This window comes from Salvelinus alpinus, chromosome 36 (genome assembly GCF_045679555.1).
Source record: "Salvelinus alpinus chromosome 36, SLU_Salpinus.1, whole genome shotgun sequence".
In the NCBI taxonomy this organism is placed as follows: Eukaryota; Metazoa; Chordata; class Actinopteri; order Salmoniformes; family Salmonidae; genus Salvelinus; species Salvelinus alpinus.
In genome coordinates, this window is record NC_092121.1 from 10,891,457 (window position 1) to 10,914,646 (window position 23,190).

At 44.1% G+C, this 23,190-nt stretch overlaps 1 protein-coding gene across 2 annotated transcripts in view; it reads left to right on the plus strand.

The window, feature by feature from the left end:
* Nucleotides 1-23,190, plus strand: part of LOC139565541 (myocardin-related transcription factor B-like) — a 44,126-nt gene that overhangs the window by 11,518 nt on the left and 9,418 nt on the right. Inside the window, exons 2-7 of one of the 2 annotated variants that reach the window (XM_071385989.1) lie at nt 11,420-11,663; nt 19,176-19,241; nt 21,835-21,890; nt 22,023-22,098; nt 22,467-22,631; nt 22,867-23,033. In XM_071385989.1, coding sequence (XP_071242090.1) covers nt 11,507-11,663; nt 19,176-19,241; nt 21,835-21,890; nt 22,023-22,098; nt 22,467-22,631; nt 22,867-23,033 — 687 coding nt within the window. In that variant the 5' untranslated portion in view covers nt 11,420-11,506. Of the gene's footprint in view, nt 1-11,419; nt 11,664-15,029; nt 15,300-19,175; nt 19,242-21,834; nt 21,891-22,022; nt 22,099-22,466; nt 22,632-22,866; nt 23,034-23,190 lie in introns of those variants that run through there. The other variant, XM_071385990.1, reaches the window with a different exon arrangement.

Below are 23,190 nucleotides of genomic sequence, written 5' to 3' on the forward strand. Positions count from 1 at the left end.
TTCCTTTAGAAACCCCCACCTCTCCTTATATGGTACCTTTAGAAACCCCCACCTCTCCTTATATGGTACCTTTAGAAACCCCCACCTCTTCTTATATGGTACCTTTTGAAACATTCACTTCTTATATGGTTCCTTTAGAAACCCTCACCTCTCCTTATATGGTACCTTTAGAAACCCCCACCTCTTCTTATATGGTACCTTTAGAAACCCCCACCTCTCCTTATATGGTTCCTTTAGAAACCCCCACCTCTCCTTATATGGTACCTTTTGAAACATTCACTTCTTATATGGTAACTTTCTAAATGCCCACTCTTTTCGAAACCCCCACTTTTCCTGACATGCACTTCACTGAGAGATGACATATCAGCAGTGGCGTGTATTCATGGTTTCATGGAAGCCTTGGCTTCCCCCCAAAAATGACCAATATTTTTTTTTCATAAAAATATAATTTATCTTTGGTCTCTCTGTGTTTCATATTTTTCCTTCAATTCGCGAGAGGCTGAGTGTATCTCACAGGAGAAAGCATCCAAGCGAGCGAAGCAGCGCCCCTCTGTCTATCTATGTGTAGGCCATCTATCTGATGCTGTCTGGTCCAAACGAGTAAGACATTGCCGCCGTAGCATTGAAGGCATGGGAAGCCAGCGAGCATTTGGCCTCCTTTGATTAAAAAAATTATAAAAATGTGCCAATCAGCGTTGAGCTAAACTGAGCGATCTCAACTGTGAATGATCCTGGCGCACCAAAAAAAAAAGTGTCAAGGGAAGCCAGCTTGGATTTTGGCATCACTCCTATTAAATCCCATTGTGAGCATACGTCATTGACAGAAAAACTTGAATTTTTGTATCTCGTTCTGTTGTTGTCCTCTGGTGGCTAGCCAGCTAGCTAAAATTGTCCCTTTCCTAAAATAGCTATGGATTGAGATAGAGATTTGGACTTGTGGTTTTACTTAATTCTCCTTAATGGCATATGATTATAATGGCAATTCTGATCCAACTATTAATTCATACATTGTTGTGCCCCTGGGCTGAGAGGATGGAAGTTCAATATGTACGGTAGCTAGATGTAGAAGGCTAATATTAACTAGCTAACGTTGCCCATGAATGGAAGTTAGGCTAGCACGCAAGCATTTTAGCCAGGTAGCCTTGGACAACAAAAAAGAAAAGTGTGTACTGTATGACAGAGTGATAGTTTCGTCAACATGAAAGAGAGGAGGATGGCATTGGTGTTTCTCTACAAGTAGGGCGAGTCAACATGTTTTGCTACTTGCATGAACACGCATTCACACACACGCACACAGAAATCAGAACCATGGATAGCCACATCATATTTAGCTTACGTTGATTGGACTAAATAGGTTTTGGTGTCTTTTAGTTGTCACTGTATTAGACTAAGCAGAGGTGATTTGATGATCAAATCAAACTTTATTTTTCACATGCGCCTATTACAACAGGTGTAGACATTATAGTGAAATGCTTACTTACAAGCCCTTAACCAACAGTGCAGTTCAAGAAGAGTTAAGATAATATTTACCAAGTAGACTAAAATAAAAAGTAATAATAAAAAGTAACACAATAAGAACAATAACGAGGCTATATACACGGGGCACCGGTACCGAGTCAGTGTGCGGGGGTACAGGCTAGTTGAGGTAATCTGTACATGTAGGTGGCGGCGAAGTGACTATGCATAGGTAACAAACAGCGAGTAGCAGCAGTGTACAAAAGGGAGGGGGGGGGGTCAATGTAAATTGTCCTGTGGTGATTTTATTAATTGTTCAGCAGTATTATGGCTTGGGGGTAGAAGCCTTTTGGTCCAAGACTCAGGAAGCTTGGCCCCAGTGATGTATTGGGCCGTTCGCACTACCCTCTGTAGCGCCTTACAGTCAGATGATAAGCAATTGTCATACCAGGTGGTGATGCAACCGGTCAGGATGCTCAATGATGTTGAAATGTTGAAGTTGAAATGGTGCTGGAATAGTGGAGGCAGCTCCTGTTTTCTTTGTGACTTGCGGGAACTCTCCATGGTTCTAAATTAATAGTTGTTTAGTAGTCCGAAAATGTCGGAAACATTAACTTGCTTGACCCTGCTGTAGGTCATGTAACTGTCTGTTACATGCAATATGCGTCGTGGACTTCACTGGACAGAGTTTGCTATTCAGTTTTGTGATAAACAAAGGTGTGGTTGAATTTATTCTGCCACTGTGTCTTCTTATTGTCTCTGCCTTTAGGCCTATATATCACGGTCCCAATGCGCAAATATGGCTTCCCCAGTGATTTTACCCACACACTGCTACTGCATATCAGTAGGGGGCAGCATAGAGACCCTGAGGGATGACCGCTCTGGGAGATGAAGTCGCAACTGGACCCTATTGCTTCAGTGTGCCTGTTTTCCATATCTTAAGGCTGCCACTCCAGTGAAGAGCCACTGATCTATAAATACCTGTCCTGTTATTGTTTAGCCCCAACCAACACTGCACTCTGCTCACCAATTAGCGTCACCACAGCAACCCACTCTAATGAGATGCAAACTTTCAAGCTGACAAACAAGTCTCAATCTGGTTTACATGTTAATCTATCATTTCCTTTTTAGAGAATATTTTTTCTCATCGGTGAAGTGATGGTAGTCTCATTTCAAAGTGACTGGGAAAGGGGATTCAATGCAAAAAATATATTTTCTTTGTGTTCCAGTTTGGAAGGCGGCGCCGTGACCTATTGAGTTGTACAGCAGCACTGCCAGACAGTGTCCTCTCCTTGCTCCCTCTCGTACTGTCTGTTACAAGCCCAGATAACACCTCAAGGTTGTCTCACCCAGTTTAAATATTTTCCTCCTCTACCACTGTGCTGTAAATCATCAATGGGGGATTGAACATTTACTTTCAATTTACTTTAAAGGGCTTCTTATAATCCAATATGTGTTTATTTTAATTGATAATATACTTTCCTTAATGCATTTTCAAGATCAAGTTAAACCCAAACATCAACATAGAGGTTGGGTTAGCAAAAAATATGCTATATTACCGAAATAACAATGGTGACACATGGCTGACGTTTCCTTTAGGGATCAGTCATTTTGAATAAAAAGAAAATAAAAGGCACTGCCAGGGTTAGGAACAGAACATTCTTGAAAATGGCATGTAATTGGCTTCCAACAACATCAGTGAGGAATTCGAAGTGACTCACTCCAGCTAATGCACTGCAGCGCCATCTACTGGTGCTCTGTGGTTTGTTCTATGAAGAAAGTAATAGAAGAGAAATATCGAATAAAGAACTGTGGCTCACTTCAATTCTTACACTCAAATATTTGGCAGATGAAATACACAGTGGTGTGTATTTAATAGTCAGGAGTGTTTGTTGCCGTCTTTCTCACCAGTAGTAGTATTGTATTGACTGATTCTATGTCCAGGCATTGGGTTCAGTATCTCATTATCATCATTTGCAATAAATATAAATGTGACAACAGCAATCCAGCTGAGGTACTTTACAGTGATCAGTGTGTCACTTTTGCCCATCCCTCTGTGCGTGCATGGTCGTGTGTGTGTGTGATCTGATTGTGTGTGCATGTGTGTGTATGTGTATGTCAGTGTGTGTATGTAAGTGTGCGTGCATGCATCCATGTGTGTGTGTTGAAGATTATGTGACCCACACAGCCAGAGGATTGCCTTTCCGTAGACTCTTCTTGGCAGCTGCCTGTGTGCCGCATGGCCTTCAAAGAGAAGTCAGAGGCCTACAGGGATTTCCCTCTGGCTTTCCCACCATGTGCACTGCGCTGCAGAGAGCCTAGCAGGGGATGAGGAGCAGAGCACCAGGAATGAGAAGGTAGTGGGTGTAGAGGAGATTCCTCTGTGAAAACCAAGGAAAACCAAGAGCCAGCCATTGTATCAGCATGCTCCCCGTGGTAGTACAATCTTTATTTATCATTATAATAAATACAAGTGTCTGGATTTACAGAGTCCACTGTAATGTCGAGGCACTGTAATCACCAATGGCTAGGCTAGCAAGTCTATTTCCTTTGAGATAGTATTCCTACAGTGTCAGGTCCGTGGCTTGGCCTCTTAGATAACATCTTAAACCAGGTGGAAGGCGATACACCTCCTTCCTGGACTGACAGACAGGGTCAAACTGTGCCAACTACGCAGACCTCGCTCAATAATGAATAACACTAGGCTAAGGGCTTGTAATCTCAATGTTTTATAACCTGCAATCAATCAGCCCAAACACTCAACCCTGACGCTCTATGCTCATATGTTCTAGCTAGGCTGTCAGGCCTTGATCCAACTAGGCATTTATCTTGGTTGTATCAACATGCCAGGTGGTTTATGTAGCCAAAACCAAGTCCATTTATTTTATTTGCCCAGAGTTGGGCTCAGAGCTGTGGCAAGACCTACTAACTCTCTTCACATGTGGGTACCTGTAGCCAGATCACATTGACATGTGGGTGTCTTAGCCATGCTCTGCACACACGCTCTCTCTCTCTCTCTCTCTCTCTCTCTCTCTCTCTCTCTCTCTCTCTCTCTCTCTCTCTCTCTCTCTCTCTCTCTCTCTCTCTCTCTCTCTCTCTCTCTCTCTCTCTCTCTCTCTCTCTCTTGCTCTCTCTCTCGCTCTCTTTCTCTCTTTCTCTCTCTCTCTCGCTCTCTCTTGCTCTCTTTCTCTCTCTCTCTTTCTTTCTCTCTCTTTCTTTCTTTCTCTCTCTCTCTTTCTTTCTTTCTCTCTCTCTCTTTCTTTCTTTCTTTCTTTCTTTCTCTCTCTCTCACTCTCTCTCTCTCTCTCTCTTTCTCTCTCTTGCTTTCTCTCTCTTTCTCTCTCTCTCACTCTCTCTCTCTCTTGCTCTCTCTCTCTTTCTCTCGCTCTCTCTCTCACTCTTTCTCTCACTCACTTAAAGCAAGTCTTTGTTTCATAGCAAACACCAGTGCGATGCAGAGGCATGAGCAGCAGATTCTATGTGCCACAGTGCATCTGAACTTGGTTAGAGCACACGTCATGTACCTTCGGGGGAAGACAGAGGATTGCTTCAGTGTTTGGTCTCTCTAATGAGAAACCATAGCCTGCTAGTGGTGCCTTAAATCAGTTTGAGTGTCTTTTAAGGGTTTATCAACCATGTTATTGCTGGCTATTTATACTGTGGTTCTTATGTGTTGTAAGCTAAAGTGACCATGTTAATTGCTGAATCTGGTTTGATCTTGATTTGGTTCTTTGTACTGTAACCTGAGAACGCTTCACTAGATGTAACTCTGTAGTTACACACTTTTTTTGGACTCAACACTCGGGATTTGATACTAAAAAGGCTTTGATGTTCAAAGGCATTCTCTTTGGGGGAAAAGAAGTGGAAATGTTCATTGTGAAAGATAATTTAGGACATAGGGTCAACAGTCCAGTGAGATCAATAGAAGTCATAGTGTAAATGTATGTTTTCTCGTCATGACAACATATGGCATCAGCCAGGAGAAAAACCTAGTATGCAGTACAGGAAAAAACGTAATGGGGCTTATGGCCCGGCACATACTGTAAGTTTAATGAGCCGTTATTGGTATGCAGGAAAGGTACATGTCTGCACAGCCATCTCAGGGATGGAGTATTGTGTTGTGTTGAAGTAGCTTCCTAACTGAAAGGTTAGACCCATCAGTATGGCATCCACTGGAAATGTCATGTTTGTTCTGGCAATTGTCTGGAAAGGATGTGGCAGGTCAGTTGTAGAGCTACATTCTTCTCTCCTCTTCTCATGTTCATTTTATTTCATGATGAGTGATGTGTACATTTTGGTAGACATTTTTCATTGAAAGAAATCCAATAAACAACTCTCGCAAGGTTTGCAAGTTTACCCAAACAAAAAACCCAAGCTATTCCAATTGATATGATCTACATCTGGTTGTTCAAGGAGCCAGAACGCCCCATAGTTATGGCATGGCATGGTTCCTGGTCTGTCTTTGGCCAATAACAGGCTATCTAAGGAACAAGACTGGCTTGAGAGCTAAACTATATTTAACAGACCTGCAGAGTACCACAGACCATGTACCAAGAGGATTCATCTAGGCAGTACACTTCCATCCTAGCCAAAGGTGCACCTGACGTTTTTGGACTGGTTCACACTTGGCTACAGCCAGGCAGGCCAATGCATTGCAGAGTGATAAACTCTTTGCATGGAGGATATAATAGACTGTATAGTGTTAATAATGGAACTCAGCCTGAGTTTGGAGACGCTTTATGTTTATTTACACGCATCGCCGATAAGACTGGTTTATTTGGCCTGCCGGAGCATCTCAAGTGAAGAGAGAGGCAGTCCTTCATCTCCTGCACAGCCCTGGCTGTAAACAACACTAATGTGTGTACTTCAGCTGACAGAGGGTAAACTAAGAAGCATTGGGATTTGAGTATGGATCGAAGATCAACAGCACACTGAAAGCTGACATTAGTCTTGGCAAAAAGTCCAGGGATCACATTACAAACCCCCTCCTAGCTGCAAACAATCCCTCTCCTAGCTGCAACAAACCCTCTCCTAGCTGCAACAAACCCTCTCCTAGCTGCAAACAAACCCTCTCCTAGCTGCAAATAAACCCTCTCCTAGCTGCAACAAACCCTCTCCTAGCTGCAAATAAACCTTCTCCTAGCTGCAACAAACCCTCTCCTAGCTGCAACAAACCCTCTCCTAGCTGCAACAAACCCTCTCCTAGCTGCAACAAACCCTCTCCTAGCTGCAAACAAACCTTCTCCTAGCTGCAACAAACCCTCTCCTAGCTGCAACAAACCCTCTCCTAGCTGCAAACAAACCTTCTCCTAGCTGCAACTAAACCCTCTCCTAGCTGCAAACAAACCCTCTCCTAGCTGCAAACAAACCTTCTCCTAGCTGCAACTAAACCCTCTCCTAGCTGCAAACAATCCCTCTCCTAGCTGCAAACAAACCATCTTCTAGCTGCAACAAACCCTCTCCTAGCTGCAAACAAACCATCTTCTAGCTGCAACAAACCCTCTCCTAGCTGCAAACAAACCATCTTCTAGCTGCAACAAACCCTCTCCTAGCTGCAAATAAACCCTCTCCTAGCTGCAAACAAACCATCTTCTAGCTGCAACAAACCCTCTCCTAGCTGCAACAAACCCTCTCCTAGCTGCAACAAACATTTTCCTAGCTGCAACAAACCCTCTCCTAGCTGCAACAAACCCTCTCCTAGCTGCAACAAACCCTCTCCTAGCTGCAACAAACCCTCTCCTAGCTGCAACAAACCCTCTCCTAGCTGCAACAAACCCTCTCCTAGCTGCAAACAAACCATCTTCTAGCTGCAACAAACCCTCTCCTAGCTGCAAAAAACTTTTCCTAGCTGCAACAAACCCTCTCCTAGCTGCAACAAACCTTTTCCTAGCTGCAAACAAACCCTCTCCTAGCTGCAAATAAACCATCTTCTAGCTGCAACAAACCCTCTCCTAGCTGCAAAAAACTTTTCCTAGCTGCAACAAACCCTCTCCTAGCTGCAACAAACATTTTCCTAGCTGCAACAAACCCTCTCCTAGCTGCAAAAAACTTTTCCTAGCTGCAACAAACCCTCTCCTAGCTGCAACAAACCTTTTCCTAGCTGCAACAAACCCTCTCCTAGCTGCAACAAAACTTTTCCTAGCTGCAACAAACCCTCTCCTAGCTGCAACAAACATTTTCCTAGCTGCAACAAACCCTCTCCTAGCTGCAAACAAACCTTCTCCTAGCTGCAACAAACCCTCTCCTAGCTGCAACAAACCTTCTCCTAGCTGCAACAAACCTTCTCCTAGCTGCAACAAACCTTCTCCTAGCTGCAACAAACCCTCTCCTAGCTGCAACAAACCCTCTTCTAGCTGCAAACAAACCCTCTCCTAGCTGCAACAAACCCTCTCCTAGCTGCAAATAAACCCTCTTCTAGCTGCAACAAACCCTCTCCTAGCTGCAAATAAACCTTCTCCTAGCTGCAAATAAACCCTCTCCTAGCTGCAACAAACCCTCTCCTAGCTGCAAATAAACCCTCTTCTAGCTGCAACAAACCCTCTCCTAGCTGCAAATAAACCCTTCTTCTAGCTGCAACAAACCCTCTCCTAGCTGCAAACAAACCTTCTCCTAGCTGCAAATAAACCCTCTTCTAGCTGCAAACAAGCCCTCTTCTAACTGCAACAAACCCTCTCCTAGCTGCAAACAAACCTTCTCCTAGCTGAAAATAAACCCTCTTCTAGCTGCAAACAAACCCTCTTCTAACTGCAACAAACCCTCTCCTAGCTGCAAATAAACCCTCTTCTAGCTGCAACAAACCCTCTCCTAGCTGCAAACAAACCTTCTCCTAGCTGCAAATAAACCCTCTCCTAGCTGCAAATAAACCCTCTCCTAGCTGCAAATAAACCCTCTCCTAGCTGCAAATAAACCCTCTCCTAGCTGCAACAAACCCTCTCCTAGCTGCAACAAACCCTTCTTCTAGCTGCAAATAAACCCTCTCCTAGCTGCAAATAAACCCTCTCCTAGCTGCAAATAAACCCTCTCCTAGCTGCAAATAAACCCTCTCCTAGCTGCAAATAAACCATCTCCTAGCTGCAAACAAACCCTCTCCTAGTTGTACCGTATATCAACTGAGTTAAGTAGCAGCTTTCTCATTTGTTTTCCCCATCTTGATAATGTGCCTCGTGTGGTAGAGAGCACAGACCTCATTGTGTAAAACTATCTTTGTCCTTCTTTTATTTTGAGGTTTTCTGGCACTGCTACTCATTACAAAGGACTATGGAGATTTATATGTGTGTTGTAGATAAATAACAATATTTCCATTTTGGACTGTGTATTTATCCAGAGTCATCCTGCAACACAGCTGGTTCTCTTTTATTAACCCAGCATAACAGCCTGGAGACAGACAGGAGAAATGGGACTGGTGCCACTCCATCCTCTGGGAGGCTGGAGCACGTTATAGCGAGAGAGAGAGTAGATTCTGCGTTGGGACGGAGGGCATGGAAGGATGATATGTTTGGCTCTATGGCACATCATTTCAGCATTTTGTTATCTCTGTGATTTAACCCATTGTGTTGCATAAATCAATCAGCAAACTGTAGGCTTTGCGTACGCTGCGATGGAATTGACTATTATATGAGGAAAGTGTTTCTGATGTGTTTTATGGCACCACTATCTGAAATAGGACATTCAAATGGGTGATAGGGGAAGTGGCACATCTGTCTGGTACAAGGTGCTAGAAATAACTGATTTTGACATTCCATACAGTATATCACTTAAATGATTAGAATGATTTGGAATTTTGTATATATTTCCCCCCTCATCAAAATAAAAACAGCACACTTACTTCAATATGTATCTCCAAGCATCAGTTTACACGTCAAGCGGACATAAATATTCACATTCTTTCATCGCTTGCACTCTCTACCCTTAAAACCACATGTTCTGACATTCAAAAAGGTATTCTGTACTCGTGGTGTGAATTCAAGAGACGAACCATAATGACCTAGGCTAGTGCTGAGATGTGCTAAACAGTTGCTTTGCTTACTCATGAGGAGCTGTGCCGAGTGCACGCTGACATGGGAGGACTGGGCCCAGAATGCTGTCATTGTCCGTAGCCACGTCTCATACCTCTCCCGGTCTGCCAGCTCCCAGTGGGAGTCTACCAAGACTATCTTCAGCACTGAAACCGGAATGCATGAAGAAGAACAAACAAAGGTCCGTCTCAGTTTTAACACAGCTGGAGTTTGTTTTAGAGATGGAAGGTGCCTTGCAGCTCAGATGTCTTGGGTTTCTCCTTTTGCATGACAGGTTTCAGAAGCCTGACACTGTAGCAGCTATAGGGTAAGGCCATTTTATATTACTCTCTGGCACTTGAAGGGTAATGTTGTGTACACCTGAATCCCCTCTGTAGGTTGTTCTCCTGAAACAGACCAATGGTGGTTCCATTTCTAAGCAGCCTGGATCTGCACCACAGTCTGCCTCACGTTGCACATTCAGCATCTGTCACTGGCAGACGTAGAACAGGGCCACGTTCAGTTGTAAAACGTTCTCCAACGTTACGGATAGAAATTCCGTGCATAGAGCTGACGTTATTCCTTATTCAACACATACGAGAGGAATGTTTGTTCTACATAGCATATGTATATCTGAGCGTCCGGCTCTACACGCCCCAGCTGTGGAGCCTTGTGCCCAGCCTAAACTCTACAATGCTGTCTACACACTCCTTATCACACTCTTACTCTGGGATAAGAACCACAGAAAGACATGTATAGAACATATGGTTTTACATCTGTCCCTTGGCTGGAGCTGGGATGTTTGAAGGTTCTGTAGAAATGCTAATGATGTGATAGTCAAAATGAGCCAGGGACAGAAGCTGAGGTATAGCAGCTGTTCTAGCAGACAAAGTGAAGTTATCAGGGTAGATGAAGGTTGTCGGTTGCAGGAGAGGATGAATAGCTAAGGTCAAGGTGATGTACCGTTTGAAAGTAGTCAGAGGGATAAGGTGGGTGGTACAAGGTGGTGTAACATTTTGGTAAGGCAACGCTAGGAAAGAGGAGAAGTCAGGATTTAGCTGCACTGCAGGCAAGGTTTGTCTCATCAATATTCTGACAGCATTGGGGCATAAATAGCCTAGTGGTTAGAGCATTGGGCCAGTAACCGAAAGGTTGCTAGATTGAATTCCCGAGCTGACAAGGTAAAAATCTGTCACTCTGACCCTGAACAAGGCAGTTAACCCACTGTTCACTGGTAGGCTGTCATTGTAAATAAGAATTTGTTCTTAAATGACTTGCCTGGTTAAATAAAGGATACATTTAAAAAATCATCCCTGAGGGAGTTTCTCTGGCAGGTACACATGTCTGCACTATTGATAGAAAGCTGTCTGTTGATGACCAGCAGATTTACTCTCTGTTCTCAGAGGAATGAGAAAGGCTGCAGTTTACCAGAGATCACAGGCTTCCTCTAACTTCAATCAAACCCAATCTTGGTTTGGACAGATTGGAATCTTAGGCTGCATCAGATGGGGGTGATCAGTTCTTGGCCTGACAGTAAAGCTGAGATGTGTCTTGTGGACATGACCTTTTCTATAGTAAATAGTACATCCAGAATATGGGTTGATGAAGTGATGGTAGGAAGACCAAAAGGAAAGTGGAATCCAATGCTATACTAAACTTGGGAAATATATTACTCATTAGAACCGTACAATATTGTAAGACCTTTTACATCTGGTACATTCATCTGTTAAAATAAGTAATTTGGCTTTTAGCGTGATTCTTAATGACCAGCATCAGATTAAATGTTAACGTGGCACATGAATCTTTAACTTCATTGCTCCCTTCTGCTTCAGTTCCATAGTGATCTCCATGCAATCAACTGTTATAAGTAAAACTGTTATAAGTAAATGAAATTATTCAATTGGCAGCCAAGTTTGTCACATGATTAATAACTCCTGCTGTAAAATGACACAATGTTCCCATCTCCCCAGCAACAACTGACAACAGCAGCTCTATCTGCCCTGCTGGTTTCCAGGAGACCCGGCCTAGCTCCTCCTCCTGAGTCCTGAGGCTGCAGCATGGAGCCCCAGGGGAGTCTGGGAGTGGAGGGGAACTTCAGCCTGCAGCTGGCGCTGCTGGTGCCCAGTCTCCAGAGCGAGGCAGTGACCCATGAGCTGGAGGATCTGACTATGCAGCCCAGTCCCAGCCTGCCGCCTCTCAAAGAGCGTAAGAACGGTGAGTAGTAGACCATTCAGTCACCTAGGTCAATCACCTAGGGCAGGGCTGCCCAACCCTCTTCCTGGAGATCTACTGTCCTCTAGGTTTTCAGTCCAATCCTAATTTAGCAAATCCGATTCAGCCAGTTAAGGTCTTGTTGAGCAGCTAATTAGTAGAATCAGGTGTGTTAAATTAGGGTTGGACTGAAAACCCACATGACGGTAGATCTCCAGGAAGAGGGTTGGGCAGCCCTGACCTAGGGCATGCATCTGAAATGGCACCCTATGGCCTAGCCTATATAGTGTCATATACTGATGTAGGATCTTACTTTGATCACCCTGTTTGTTGCAGGAAATTTCCTGCTCAGCAGGAAATGCAAACTTGGCTGCCAATTGAATAGTGTATTCGAGGTTTAAAAAGGCTTCTAAAGTTAGTCATTTCCACTTTGCATACCTAATTTTCCTTTTGTAATTGCATACCTAGTATCAGGAGGATGAGTGGTGAAAACACAGAGGGTGAATCAATTCCTTGCATCCTCTCTCATTGCCTCCTCAAAATGCATTGAAGTAGATCCGAGGCTCTGACAAATCAAGGAAATCTGACCCAGAGACTCTGGTTTCTACGTCATCCATCAGAGAGCGAGCCTGCCCTGACAGTGAGAAAACAAACTCCTCTCCAGTCCAGAGAGATTTGTTTGTGGAGAGAAGTGGGGAATTAGACTGGAATTGCATCTGGAAGCCAACACATAATCACAGCTTGAACGGTTCCTGACATCAAGTCCCAAAGTCAGTCCTCTCCTTGGGCCACTAAGTGTTCTGTTTGTTGGTTGCTCTTAGAAAAGCAGCTTTTTAGGGGGGCGTTATTAATGAGTTAAATATGATAAATTAGATGCAGATCCGGATGAACAGACTTCAACAAAAGTCAATGAACGGGTTGAGCCTCTAGTATAACTTTTCACTAATGATGAATTCCTTGCTAATATTTCCCAGTGCATTTTCCTTGAAATTGTGGACCTTCAGTATCTTGAGATCTCCTCTGTTATCTCACTCTCCTAACCCTCTGGTTCTCACAACCACAGCCAGAACCCCAGTCTGGAAATATTCCCCTGGCATGTGAACCAGAGTGAGGGGTAGCACTGGTGTGTCTGGTGGGCAGGCTGGCACTCACCCACCCTGAGTGGTACCCTGACATTTTCCCAGTCCCTAGAGAGGGCACAGTCAGGGATGGAGGGTATGGAGTGGAGACCACTGGTCACCCCAACCTTACTGCCCAAGAGACAGACACTGGGAGAACTCAAATGTGTTGCACTCTACGCTTTGTTGATGATGTGATGATGTAGTGGAGATTTTTGATTTTGTTCAGTTTCAAAATGCATGCCTCTGGCCAAGTTTAATCTCTCGTGTACTGACCCTTACTACCCTCCCCTCACAAGCCCATCCCTCAGAATTCCGACTGGGACTCGACTCAGACTATGATGTCTTTTATCACCAGGATAATAGAGGAAGTTCGCTGTTTGTTTTCTCTTCTGGTTAATGTCTGATTGATCATTTCCAATGCAGCCCATGTGATACACGGGACCCAACATTTTTGTATTGATAGCGATGCACATTGGACGTCATACTATCCATGATATAAGTGTTTACTCCATACAGTATGCGCTTGTGGAGGCCCTTGACATTGCAACATCAACACACCCCTTTAGTGGGGAGCTCTCATAGGCCAGTGTCTCTGCTTGGTACTCCATCTTGTGCCACTCTCTGTATTGTTTGCCACTTTCTTCTTGCTCTGGGCTGCAGACACATTGATCCCATCGCAGGCCAGGTCTGAGCTCCATGAATCCCTCCCCACCAGGGCTCTTTCTCCCTCCCTGGGCCCCAGCAGGAGCTGACACAGTCAGGCACGTCACAGGGAGCATCTGGGGCGTCTAGAGCACAGACTGCATCCTGTCTTTCTTCCTAAGAGGAAGACCCCTGTGGTGGATTCACCTGCACAACAGGGGCTAGAATCAAGATCAGGACCGGCTCTATAAAGGAGCTTTAAGCAGCATTCCTAATCCATTTGAACACATGGTACCGGCCAGTCATTTCCTTTCGGGTCTGTATCTTTGTTAGTGTCATAATATGACTACAGCTGTTAATCTAGACATTAAGTTTGCAGCTGTGTCATTTTATAGTATTGTAAGGTTAACACGTTCATGAGTGTTCCCAAGTCGTCCTTGAACATTGACATGGGTGAAGTATACCAGGGTGAAATGGATTGGAATGGAAATAGAAGCAGCATGCCAGTTCATGTTGGCTGCCCTCTGCCCTTTAACCTGCAGTGTTAGGGAGTAGGGAGGGACACACGTGTCTGGACTTCAAGCGTATGACTCATACTTCCTGTATGTGAATGCTAACCGGCTGGAAATGACCGGAAATGACCACCTATTCATCTGTTATCACTCTTCGGTGTTCTCTCATCCCTGTTGTCCCTTTAGAAGTCTCCTCTGGGTGGGTGATATTTCTCTTTGCTGTTATTTGTTCTCGGACACAGAGACCGGATTGATATATGTTCTCCTAGACAACATTGTGAAGGAGACAGGGTTGAATGCAACCCCCTCCTATTTCTAATGTTTACATTTAATCTATTTTGTTTGAAATCCGAAAGAAAATATTGATACTTTTCCCTTATGTCAATATTAGTCAGCAACAGCTACGGTCGGGTGTACACAAATGAAAACAATAGATAAGATTGTATTAATGTCATGTTTGTGCTTTGAGCGTAGTGATGTAGTCGAAATAATGAAATGAAAATGATGGCAATAACAAGAATGTGCTAAATGTCAGAAATACACTTTACAACTGAGAAAAGTGACAAAGATAAACATCAATGTCCCAGGGGCCTCAGCATGTTTGTTTTTGTCATTCTTATCCAGTGACACAACATGGTATGAAAAAAAAAACAACTCCCGGCTCGTTTTCTCATGGAGCTTTTCATCCTCTCACTCAAAAGTCACAAATACTCACAAATAATAATGTTTTTGGGCCAAGAATGACACAAGAAGTCCTTCAGTTCAGTGAGACTTTAGAAGTTAAAATGACATTTCAATACATACATGTAGTTAGCATACTTCATGTATGTATTTGGTTGAAAGTGACTTACTTTTATAGACTTTTAGGACAGCAGTTGGTTTTGTCAAAAGGTTGTATTGTTCTCTGTGTTGTTTTGGTAATTAAAGTTGCTTGACTCATTGTATTTAGTTCTAATGAGGCTAGTGTTGAAAGAGCAGAGCACTGAGAGCAGAGCAGAGTGACCCAGCAGGGGTTAACAGTGGCTCGTCTGTCTGTGTTCCCTCCTCCTGACTCTTACTGGCTGAGCCCAGCCAGAGCATGAGTGAGCGCACACTCGCTCCCGCTGAGACCAACACAAAGACAGGCAGAGAGAGATTGGAGACTGGAGAGAGAGGGAGGGACTGTACGTACCAGACTGTGAGAAACAGTTCTCTTACCATACGCTCTTAGCTGGGTGTTTTCCCTCATTACCAAACCCTCATGCTGGTCCTCGTTCCTCACTGCCCTGATCACTCCATGGGACTCCAGACCCGGCCGCTAAGCGACCCGGCTCTCTCCTCCTCTATGGCGTGCCTCGACGTGGAGACCCCCGCCGTCTGCAGGGGTAAATTTAAATCAGGTGCCCCTGTCTCTCTCTGTCTTTGCTTTTCTCCCTCCTCATTCTTTCACTCTCTCTTTCTATCGCTTACCTTTTCACTCTTTCTTCCTCTCTCTGCTAGGTAGCATCACTACGTTGTTGGCATGAAGCCCAGTATCAACATAAATCAGTTTCCATTTTGGTTTCCTCTACGGTTGTCTCCAAAAATGTTGTGTGTTTTAGGACTTTTTAACTACAGTATATTCTCCCTAGAAGGCAAATAGTTGTTAAAGTTCTCAGTAAAATAATGGAGTTACAGTGAAATGTGTATGGGCTTTATGTCTGCTTTTCAGTCGACGTGATTACCTTGAATGAAATGCAACTTTACAGCTACTTATAGGCCTTGACCAACTTGACCAACGGCAGGGATGTCAGAGTAATGTGTACTGATTCATTGATGATAACACCTTGACTCTGGGCTAGGACAGAAACAGAGAACCCCACCAGGAAATGATAGGGCATTACAGAACAAATAGCTATTAAATGACGTCCAGCATCCGTTTGAGACTGGATTAACAGCACCACAATAGTTTAAAGAGTTGTTGTTTTCTATTAGAAACAAAGTCAAAATGAGGGAGGAGATGAGGCCAGAATGAGGGAGGGGACTAGGGAGGTGGGTTTATATAGCGTATCAAATTATTAGGATCCTTAAACCCAGGACTCTGTGTTCACTTCTTATGGTGACAAATAACTGCAGAGCTCAGTGTTACCCTCAGGCTATCAGCTAAGCATGATGTCACCACTTAGTTAGTACCTTTTCCTGAACAATGGCATTCTCCTGTACAGTATGTTACCTGGGAGGAATAGCCCCCAGTGAAATGCTAAACCTGGAAATGCTGTAACTTCACATTCTGTTCGTGCTCTGCATACCATTACAGGGCAGCTCCTGATAGTATTAGGTGTTTCAAAGAACAACTTGGTGTGTAAAGAAAAGGTGATATGACTCTATTACCTGGCTTCAATGTAGGTCATATTTAAAAGGTATTGTGTCCCCTCGGGTCATAGGTGTAGAATCATGCTTGGATGAGTTGGATGGATCTGGTTTGAATTTGTTGCCAATGTTTTATTCCTCATCGATCTTCGAGAATACATCAAATAACAAACTGACTCAGAGTGAATGAGCATTTGCAAGGGCACGGAGCACAGCTGAGCTGCAAGGAGAATACTGTATATTTCCCGCAGTAATGTCAACATAGCTTATGTCAGTGTCCGACTGTTTCTATAACAGTGTAGCCATAACAAAACAGATTCTCTTTTATATTTACGCAGATTGTTTTTAGGAAAAAGTCAGGCCAAGAGATCTAACGGTAGACTTTGTCCAGAGATGAGTTTTGTTGAGACGAACATGGGCAGGGGATTAGGGATAGAATCAGGAGGCAGAGATTTTAGTAAAGCCTATGTACACTCTGAGGTTTGTGAAGTACCTCTGTTTATGTTGTGCTGGAGAGCAGGGGAGTACAGCCGACTTGCATCACACAGAAGTTAGCCAGGGTTCACTGAGAACAGCACTATTGACATCAGCCAAACAAATGTAAGGAGCACCTCAGACATGGGTTGTACTGCCACGTTGATGTCATGAATAACAACTTGAAATGGCAGTATTGTTCTCATAAATCGTCAATTATCCTTTAGCATTCTTTTCCAGTCCAGTCAAAGTGGGTAACATGAATATTGAAACCAACCAATGGTAATTCTCTCCTATCTTCCAGAATGATCTTTCTGTTTCGGTGCCCCACTGGTGTGCAGGTTGACGAGTCTTGTCCTGGAGGCAGCACTGAGCGATTTCCCCCTTAGATAGGCGAGCTGCAAAGTCACAATTTTGTAAAAATGAATAAAAAACAAACATGAGCTGTTAATTTAAAGTTAGGGTTAGCAGTGTGGTTAAAGTTAGGGTCAAAATCTGATTTTATGTCTTTGTGGCTGTTCCAGCTAGTGACCACTGCAGAACTTCCTCCAGAACAAGATTCATGAGAAAAACGCTAACCTGACCCTGGTGTGAACGTGTAATGGGAACCATGGATAGGGAGCAGGAACACAGTGTTCTGAGCCCTGGAGGCGCAGAGGGGCTTGTTAAAGTTATGGGGGGCTCTGAGAATGGACTCAGTGTCTCCCCTGCCTCGGCTCCCTGGGACTCTCTGTGCTCCTCTGTCCACCAGTGGGAGTGGGTCCCCCCCACTCTGTACAATGCTTTGGGTTCCCGTCCCAGCCCCCACCCCCATGCCACCTCCAGACTCCATGGTTCCCAGGCCTTCTTCTCACAGCTGCCCAGTTTATTTTAGCTGGAGTGAGTCACGTTGGCCTGGTCAGACGCAGTGACTGTCCCAGGGGACTAGAGCAGAGCAGGCCTGGGTGTGTGTAGTATGTAGTGTTTCATGTGTATGTGTATGTGTGTGTTTGACTGTGCATTGACCATCTGGCCATAGCCAATGAGCAGTCTACTCCAGCAGCAGTCCGACCTCACTATGAACACAGTGCCTTGGTGACGATAAGGGCCCCAACGTTCTTCACAGCGCCGCGTCGTTCGTCACCATCAACCGTCAGGATCACTGTTATTCCACTGAAATAACACGTCCACGCTCGCCTGTTTATACATGTTTAAACTGGGCCCGCACTGCAGTTTATTATGATGGAAAAATAACATTGGGTGCCGTCCAAGGATTTGAAGCCTCCTGCATAGGAGTCCTTCTTGTTTTTTTATGTTCCAAGGACTTCATGGATGAGTTCTTACAGCTCCAAAACAAGACTACACATCTCACTTTTTATGGAGCGGCACTTACAAAAGAGACCGAGTTCACTCAGTTCTGGGATGACATCATCTTCAACTCGGACATATGAACATTGCACTGTAATTAGTCTTCAGGGTTTGTTATTTCTACAGTGGTACTTGAGAAAGACTCATCCCTTGCCTGTGTCTATCTATGTTTGTATTTCAAGTTGAACATCTATGTAAAGTTACCTCTGCATTTGCATCCCAGTCCGTCCTCAGTATGTCCTTGTCTTCACTTTATTTGAAGAGAGCTTGTAAAGCCCATGTAATCGCTCGAAAGTAAACTCACAGTGCCAAGAAGAGTGTTATTACTAGTTGTCTGGTAGGTTAACCATGGAGAAAGTCTGTAGGCTGTCTCTATAGGATGTATTAGGTGGAGGAACAGGACTTCCTGTTTTGTTCTGGCTGGGCTGTGACGTGGCATGTCAACACAAATTGGTGACTCGTCAATTTTTCCAGGTCCATTACACAGTTTTCTTCTTCATAACGAATCGTGTCCAGTACACAATGTTCTTTATAAGGAATTCCAATTTGTTGTGGATAAAGTTAGCTAGGTGGCTAACGTTAGCTAGGCTAGGGATTAAGGTTAGGAGTCAGGGTTAGGGGTTAAGGTTAGGGATAGCTAACATGCTAGCTAAGTAGTTAAAAAGTAGTAAGTTGTTACAAAGTTGCTAAAATGTAAAAGTTGTCCATTATGTGAGTCGAATATGCAACGCTTGGGTTGCTAGACCTTCACATTATATGCCCACCTATCCTCCCCAACCAACCTCCCTCCGCAACCAACCGCCTTTATCTGTGGGTTGGGTGTGTAGTAGAACTGGGCGTACAAAATCCATATTGCGATAAATTGGCAGAATTTTATAACATGGATGTGCACCAGTGACTGGTATCGATCATTTTCAGTTCATCGTCCCAGCTCTAGGAGGTAAATGGAGGGTCGTCTGCACCTGGTCCCAGATATGTTTATGCTGTCTTGCTAACTCCTACGGTCATTGGCGTGACGGCACAAACAGATCTGGGACCAGGCTAGTTGGGCATAGGTTGACCTCTAACCTATCTCTGCTTCTCTCCCACAGTCCTCCAGCGCCGCCTGCAGCAGAGACGCACCCGTGAGCAGCTAGTGGAGCAGGGCATCATGCCACGTGAGTATAACCACAGCATTGGGCACCGCCATACTTAAAGCACCAAGGATTTAATATACTGTAACTCACCTCTAGCAGAGTTAAGGTTATTGGTCTGGCATGTAGGAAAAGTATAACTGCACCCACACCACAGTCATTAAAGTGGGTTTTGGTTCCAGAAAGCTCTCAGAAAATGTCATACAATTATTACCTAAATGAATACCATAGATTGAACTACGTGCTGTCTGATTTGCTACTATTATGACAACCATACAGGAGTGGAATTCTGCCACCACTGATGTCTCGACCACCCTCCACCACAACCTCGTCATGATGTTTGTAGAATAAATAAATACTCGGAATGGCCCAAGGTCTTAACCCACAGTGAGGCATATATCGGTGGCCAGTGGCATACCAGAAACCAAAAGGCATACTGAAAACTTCCACACCTGGCTCTCAAAGTCAGCAAAGAGGAGCAGAATCCTTCCTCTTGCTGTACTTACTGGATCAGTCTCTCTGGGAGCCAGTGGGTTGCAGACTAGAGCAGACAGACTGATAAGAAATCAGACAGCAGACAGACACAGAGAGAGGGAGAACAGTGGTGCAGCTAAGTGATTTGTGGCTAGAGCCGCAGGAGCCCCAGACCAGAGACCTCTCAGTGCTGGGAGTGTGCTCTGTCTTGTCTTGTCCAGCCCTAAGAGGCCTCCTCCATGTGGACTCTAAGCTCCTCTTATTAGGCTCCACAATCAGAGCTGTATGAGTCAGCGACAGGGCCCGCGCAGGAGGTCAGTAACCCCCACTGCGGCCCTAGCACAGGCAACACAGGAACCTCCCAGCCAGCGACACTGGGTGAATCGCTCTGGTTCTCCCACACAGAGGACTTTCAATAGGTATGCAGGCCAGGGCTTGGGTGACGCTCAGGAATGCTTAGCTCTGCTTCTCTGAGTTTGACGCACTCCCTCTGACTAAGAAGAACCACTGGTCAGTGTGTGTTCAGACCTCAGTGTGTGTGTGTAGAGAGCAAACAGTGCTTGTGTTAGCTAGAGGTGACTAATGGGTGTAGCCGTGCCGTGCCAACAGCAGGATAAGTGTGTCTGATGAGATCAAAGTCCCAGCCTGACTGTCTCACTAGTTGGATGAGTGGAACATTCAGAGACATCCTGTCCTACTCCCGTCAGCTATTGTGTAGTAGCAAAGTCATCCTCTCTTCCAAAGAAATAACACACATTATTGTCTCTCCCTTGTTGTTATCAGCTTGTCATCAAGTACAACTACATCACGTCTCAAATATGAACTTTCAAGAGGACGAGTTTACTTTTTACCCATTAGAAGTTATGGGTAGCTCCAAAAGTAATGGGACAGTGACACATTTTATTGTTGTTTTGGCTCTGTACTCCAACACTGTGGATTTGAAATGATACAATGACTATGAGGTTAAAGTGCAGACTGTCAGCTTTCATATGACGTTTTTTTCATCTATGTCGGGTGAACCATTTAGAAATTACAGCACTTTTTGTACATAGTCCCACCATTCTAAGGGACCAAAAGTATTGGGACAAATTCACTTATGTGTATTAAAGTAGTCAAAATGTTAGAATTTTCTCCCATATTACTAGCACACAATGATTGCAGCAAGCTTGTGACTGCAAACTTTTTGGATGCATTTGCTGTTTGTTTTGGTTGTGTTTCAGATTATTTTGTGCCCAATAGAAATGAATGGTAAATAATGTATTGTGTCATTTTGAAGTCACTTTTATTGTAAATAAGAATATAATATGTTTCTAAATGCTTCTACATTAATGTGGATGCTACCATGATTACGGATAATCCTGAATGAATCATAAATAATAATGAATGAAAATGTTACAGGTATAATGGTGAGAGGTTAGCATATCTTGGGGGTATGATATTTGTGCGTCTGTAACTTTCTCACTCTTCATTATTCATACATGATTATCCGTACTAATGGTAGCATCCACATTAATATAGCAGTGTTTAGAAACATATTCTATTATTTTCTTTTTTATACCTTTATTTAACTAGGCAAGTCAGTTAAGAACAAATTCTTATTTACAATGACGGCCTAGGAACAGTGGGTTAACTGCCTTGTTCAAGGGCAGAGCGACAGATTTTTACCTTGTCAGCTCGGGGATTCGATCTAGCAACCTTTTGGTTACTGGCCCAACACTCTAACCACTAGGCTACCTGCCGCCCCATTATTTACCAATAATTGGGCACAAAATCATCTGAAACACAACCAAAACATACAGAAAATGCATCCAACAAGTTTGTAGAGTCACAAGCTTGATGTATTCATTGCGTGCTAGGAATATGGGACCAAATAATACACTTTTGACTACTTTAATACACATAAGTGAATTTGTCCCAATACTTTTGGTCCCCTAAAATGGGGGGACTATGTACAAAAACGGCTGAAATTTCTAAACGGTTCACCCGATATGGATGAAAATACCCTAAAAATTAAAGCTGACAGTCTGCACTTTAACCTCATAGTCATTGTATCATTTCATACAGAGCCAAAACAACAAAACATTGTCACTGTCCCAATACTTTTGGAGCTCACTGTACATGATGTTGATCTTCCCTCCCATAGCACTGAAATGCCCTGCTGCCTTCCACGAACAGATCCGCAGCCTGCAGAGGTCCAGGGTAAGACCTCACAAACTCATCTCACTCGCACTAGTGTTCATTGTACTTCATTGAGATAAACACACATTATCACATACATATGCCATTCCATATCATCTCGATTAAATGTAGTTTTATGTTGTTTTCTTACAGACTGAGAACTTCTTGAAGCACAAAATCCGCAGTAGACCTGAACGTTCAGAGCTGGTCCGCATGCACATCCTGCAAGGTAACCTCACTGCCATGTACTGTATGCTTTATGATAGGCTGTAGAGAAGACAGATGATACGGAGCATACTCAGCTAGCAACAGAAAGTACATGCACGTTTAGCTGGCCAAGTTAGCTCTCAGAAGAGAGATGATGACGGAAGAGGAGGATCCTGTGAAATTGTTTCCCTCCCTATTGGATACAATCCATAGGATATTAAATATTCACAACTTGAGATGTTACAATCAGTTGTCCGATTGATTGTCTTTGACGTATGAGGACATACCACCTTAAACAGTCTCCACTGTGAGACACACAGTAGTAGAACAGTACTGTTGTGAGTTCTAGGTAGACTAGCAGTTACTGATGAGTTGCTGTCTGTCCCACAGAGACCCATGCGGTGCCCTCACTGCAGGCTACTCAGATGATGCTGAAGAGAGCCAGGCTGGCTGATGACCTCAATGAGAAGCTGGCCCAGCGACCCGGCCCCATGGAGCTGGTGGTCAAGAACATTCTGCCTGTAGAACCCAGCCTCGTCAAGGACGACGTCACCGGTAGAGATCACTCTTCACTTTATACATTATTATTTCCAGGCTAAGGGCGAAGTAGCTCATTCAACTCCCACTCCCTGCATATTTGTATAGTGTAGATTTCTGAAAGTGCCTATTACGACTAACACAGCACTGAGACATTCCCAGTGACTACCATGAGAAACAACTTCGTACAAACCTCTCTCCATTGGTCTACTTGTAATTAATAAGCTGTTTTTTTGCACGTGTTACGTTGCAGATCCCGCAGACGGTGAGGTGGAGAATGACTTCCCCAAGACGAAAACACTGGATGTGTACAACTTTGACGAGGACAGCGGCGACGCCCTGTCCCCAGAGCAGCCGGCCAGCCAGGAGTCCCAGAGCTCCTCTGCCCCCTCCCCACCGACCAGCTCCATCACCATGCAGGTAGGTCCCATCGCCATACCTCACTACCTATAAATACCCATCTTAAATTGTGTTGTTATGGTATGACTAACAGTGTAAATATTTTGTTTCTATATTTTGGGCCTAAATAATAGTCTCTCAGTGCACCTGCCTGTTGTATATCAAATTCTGATTGATA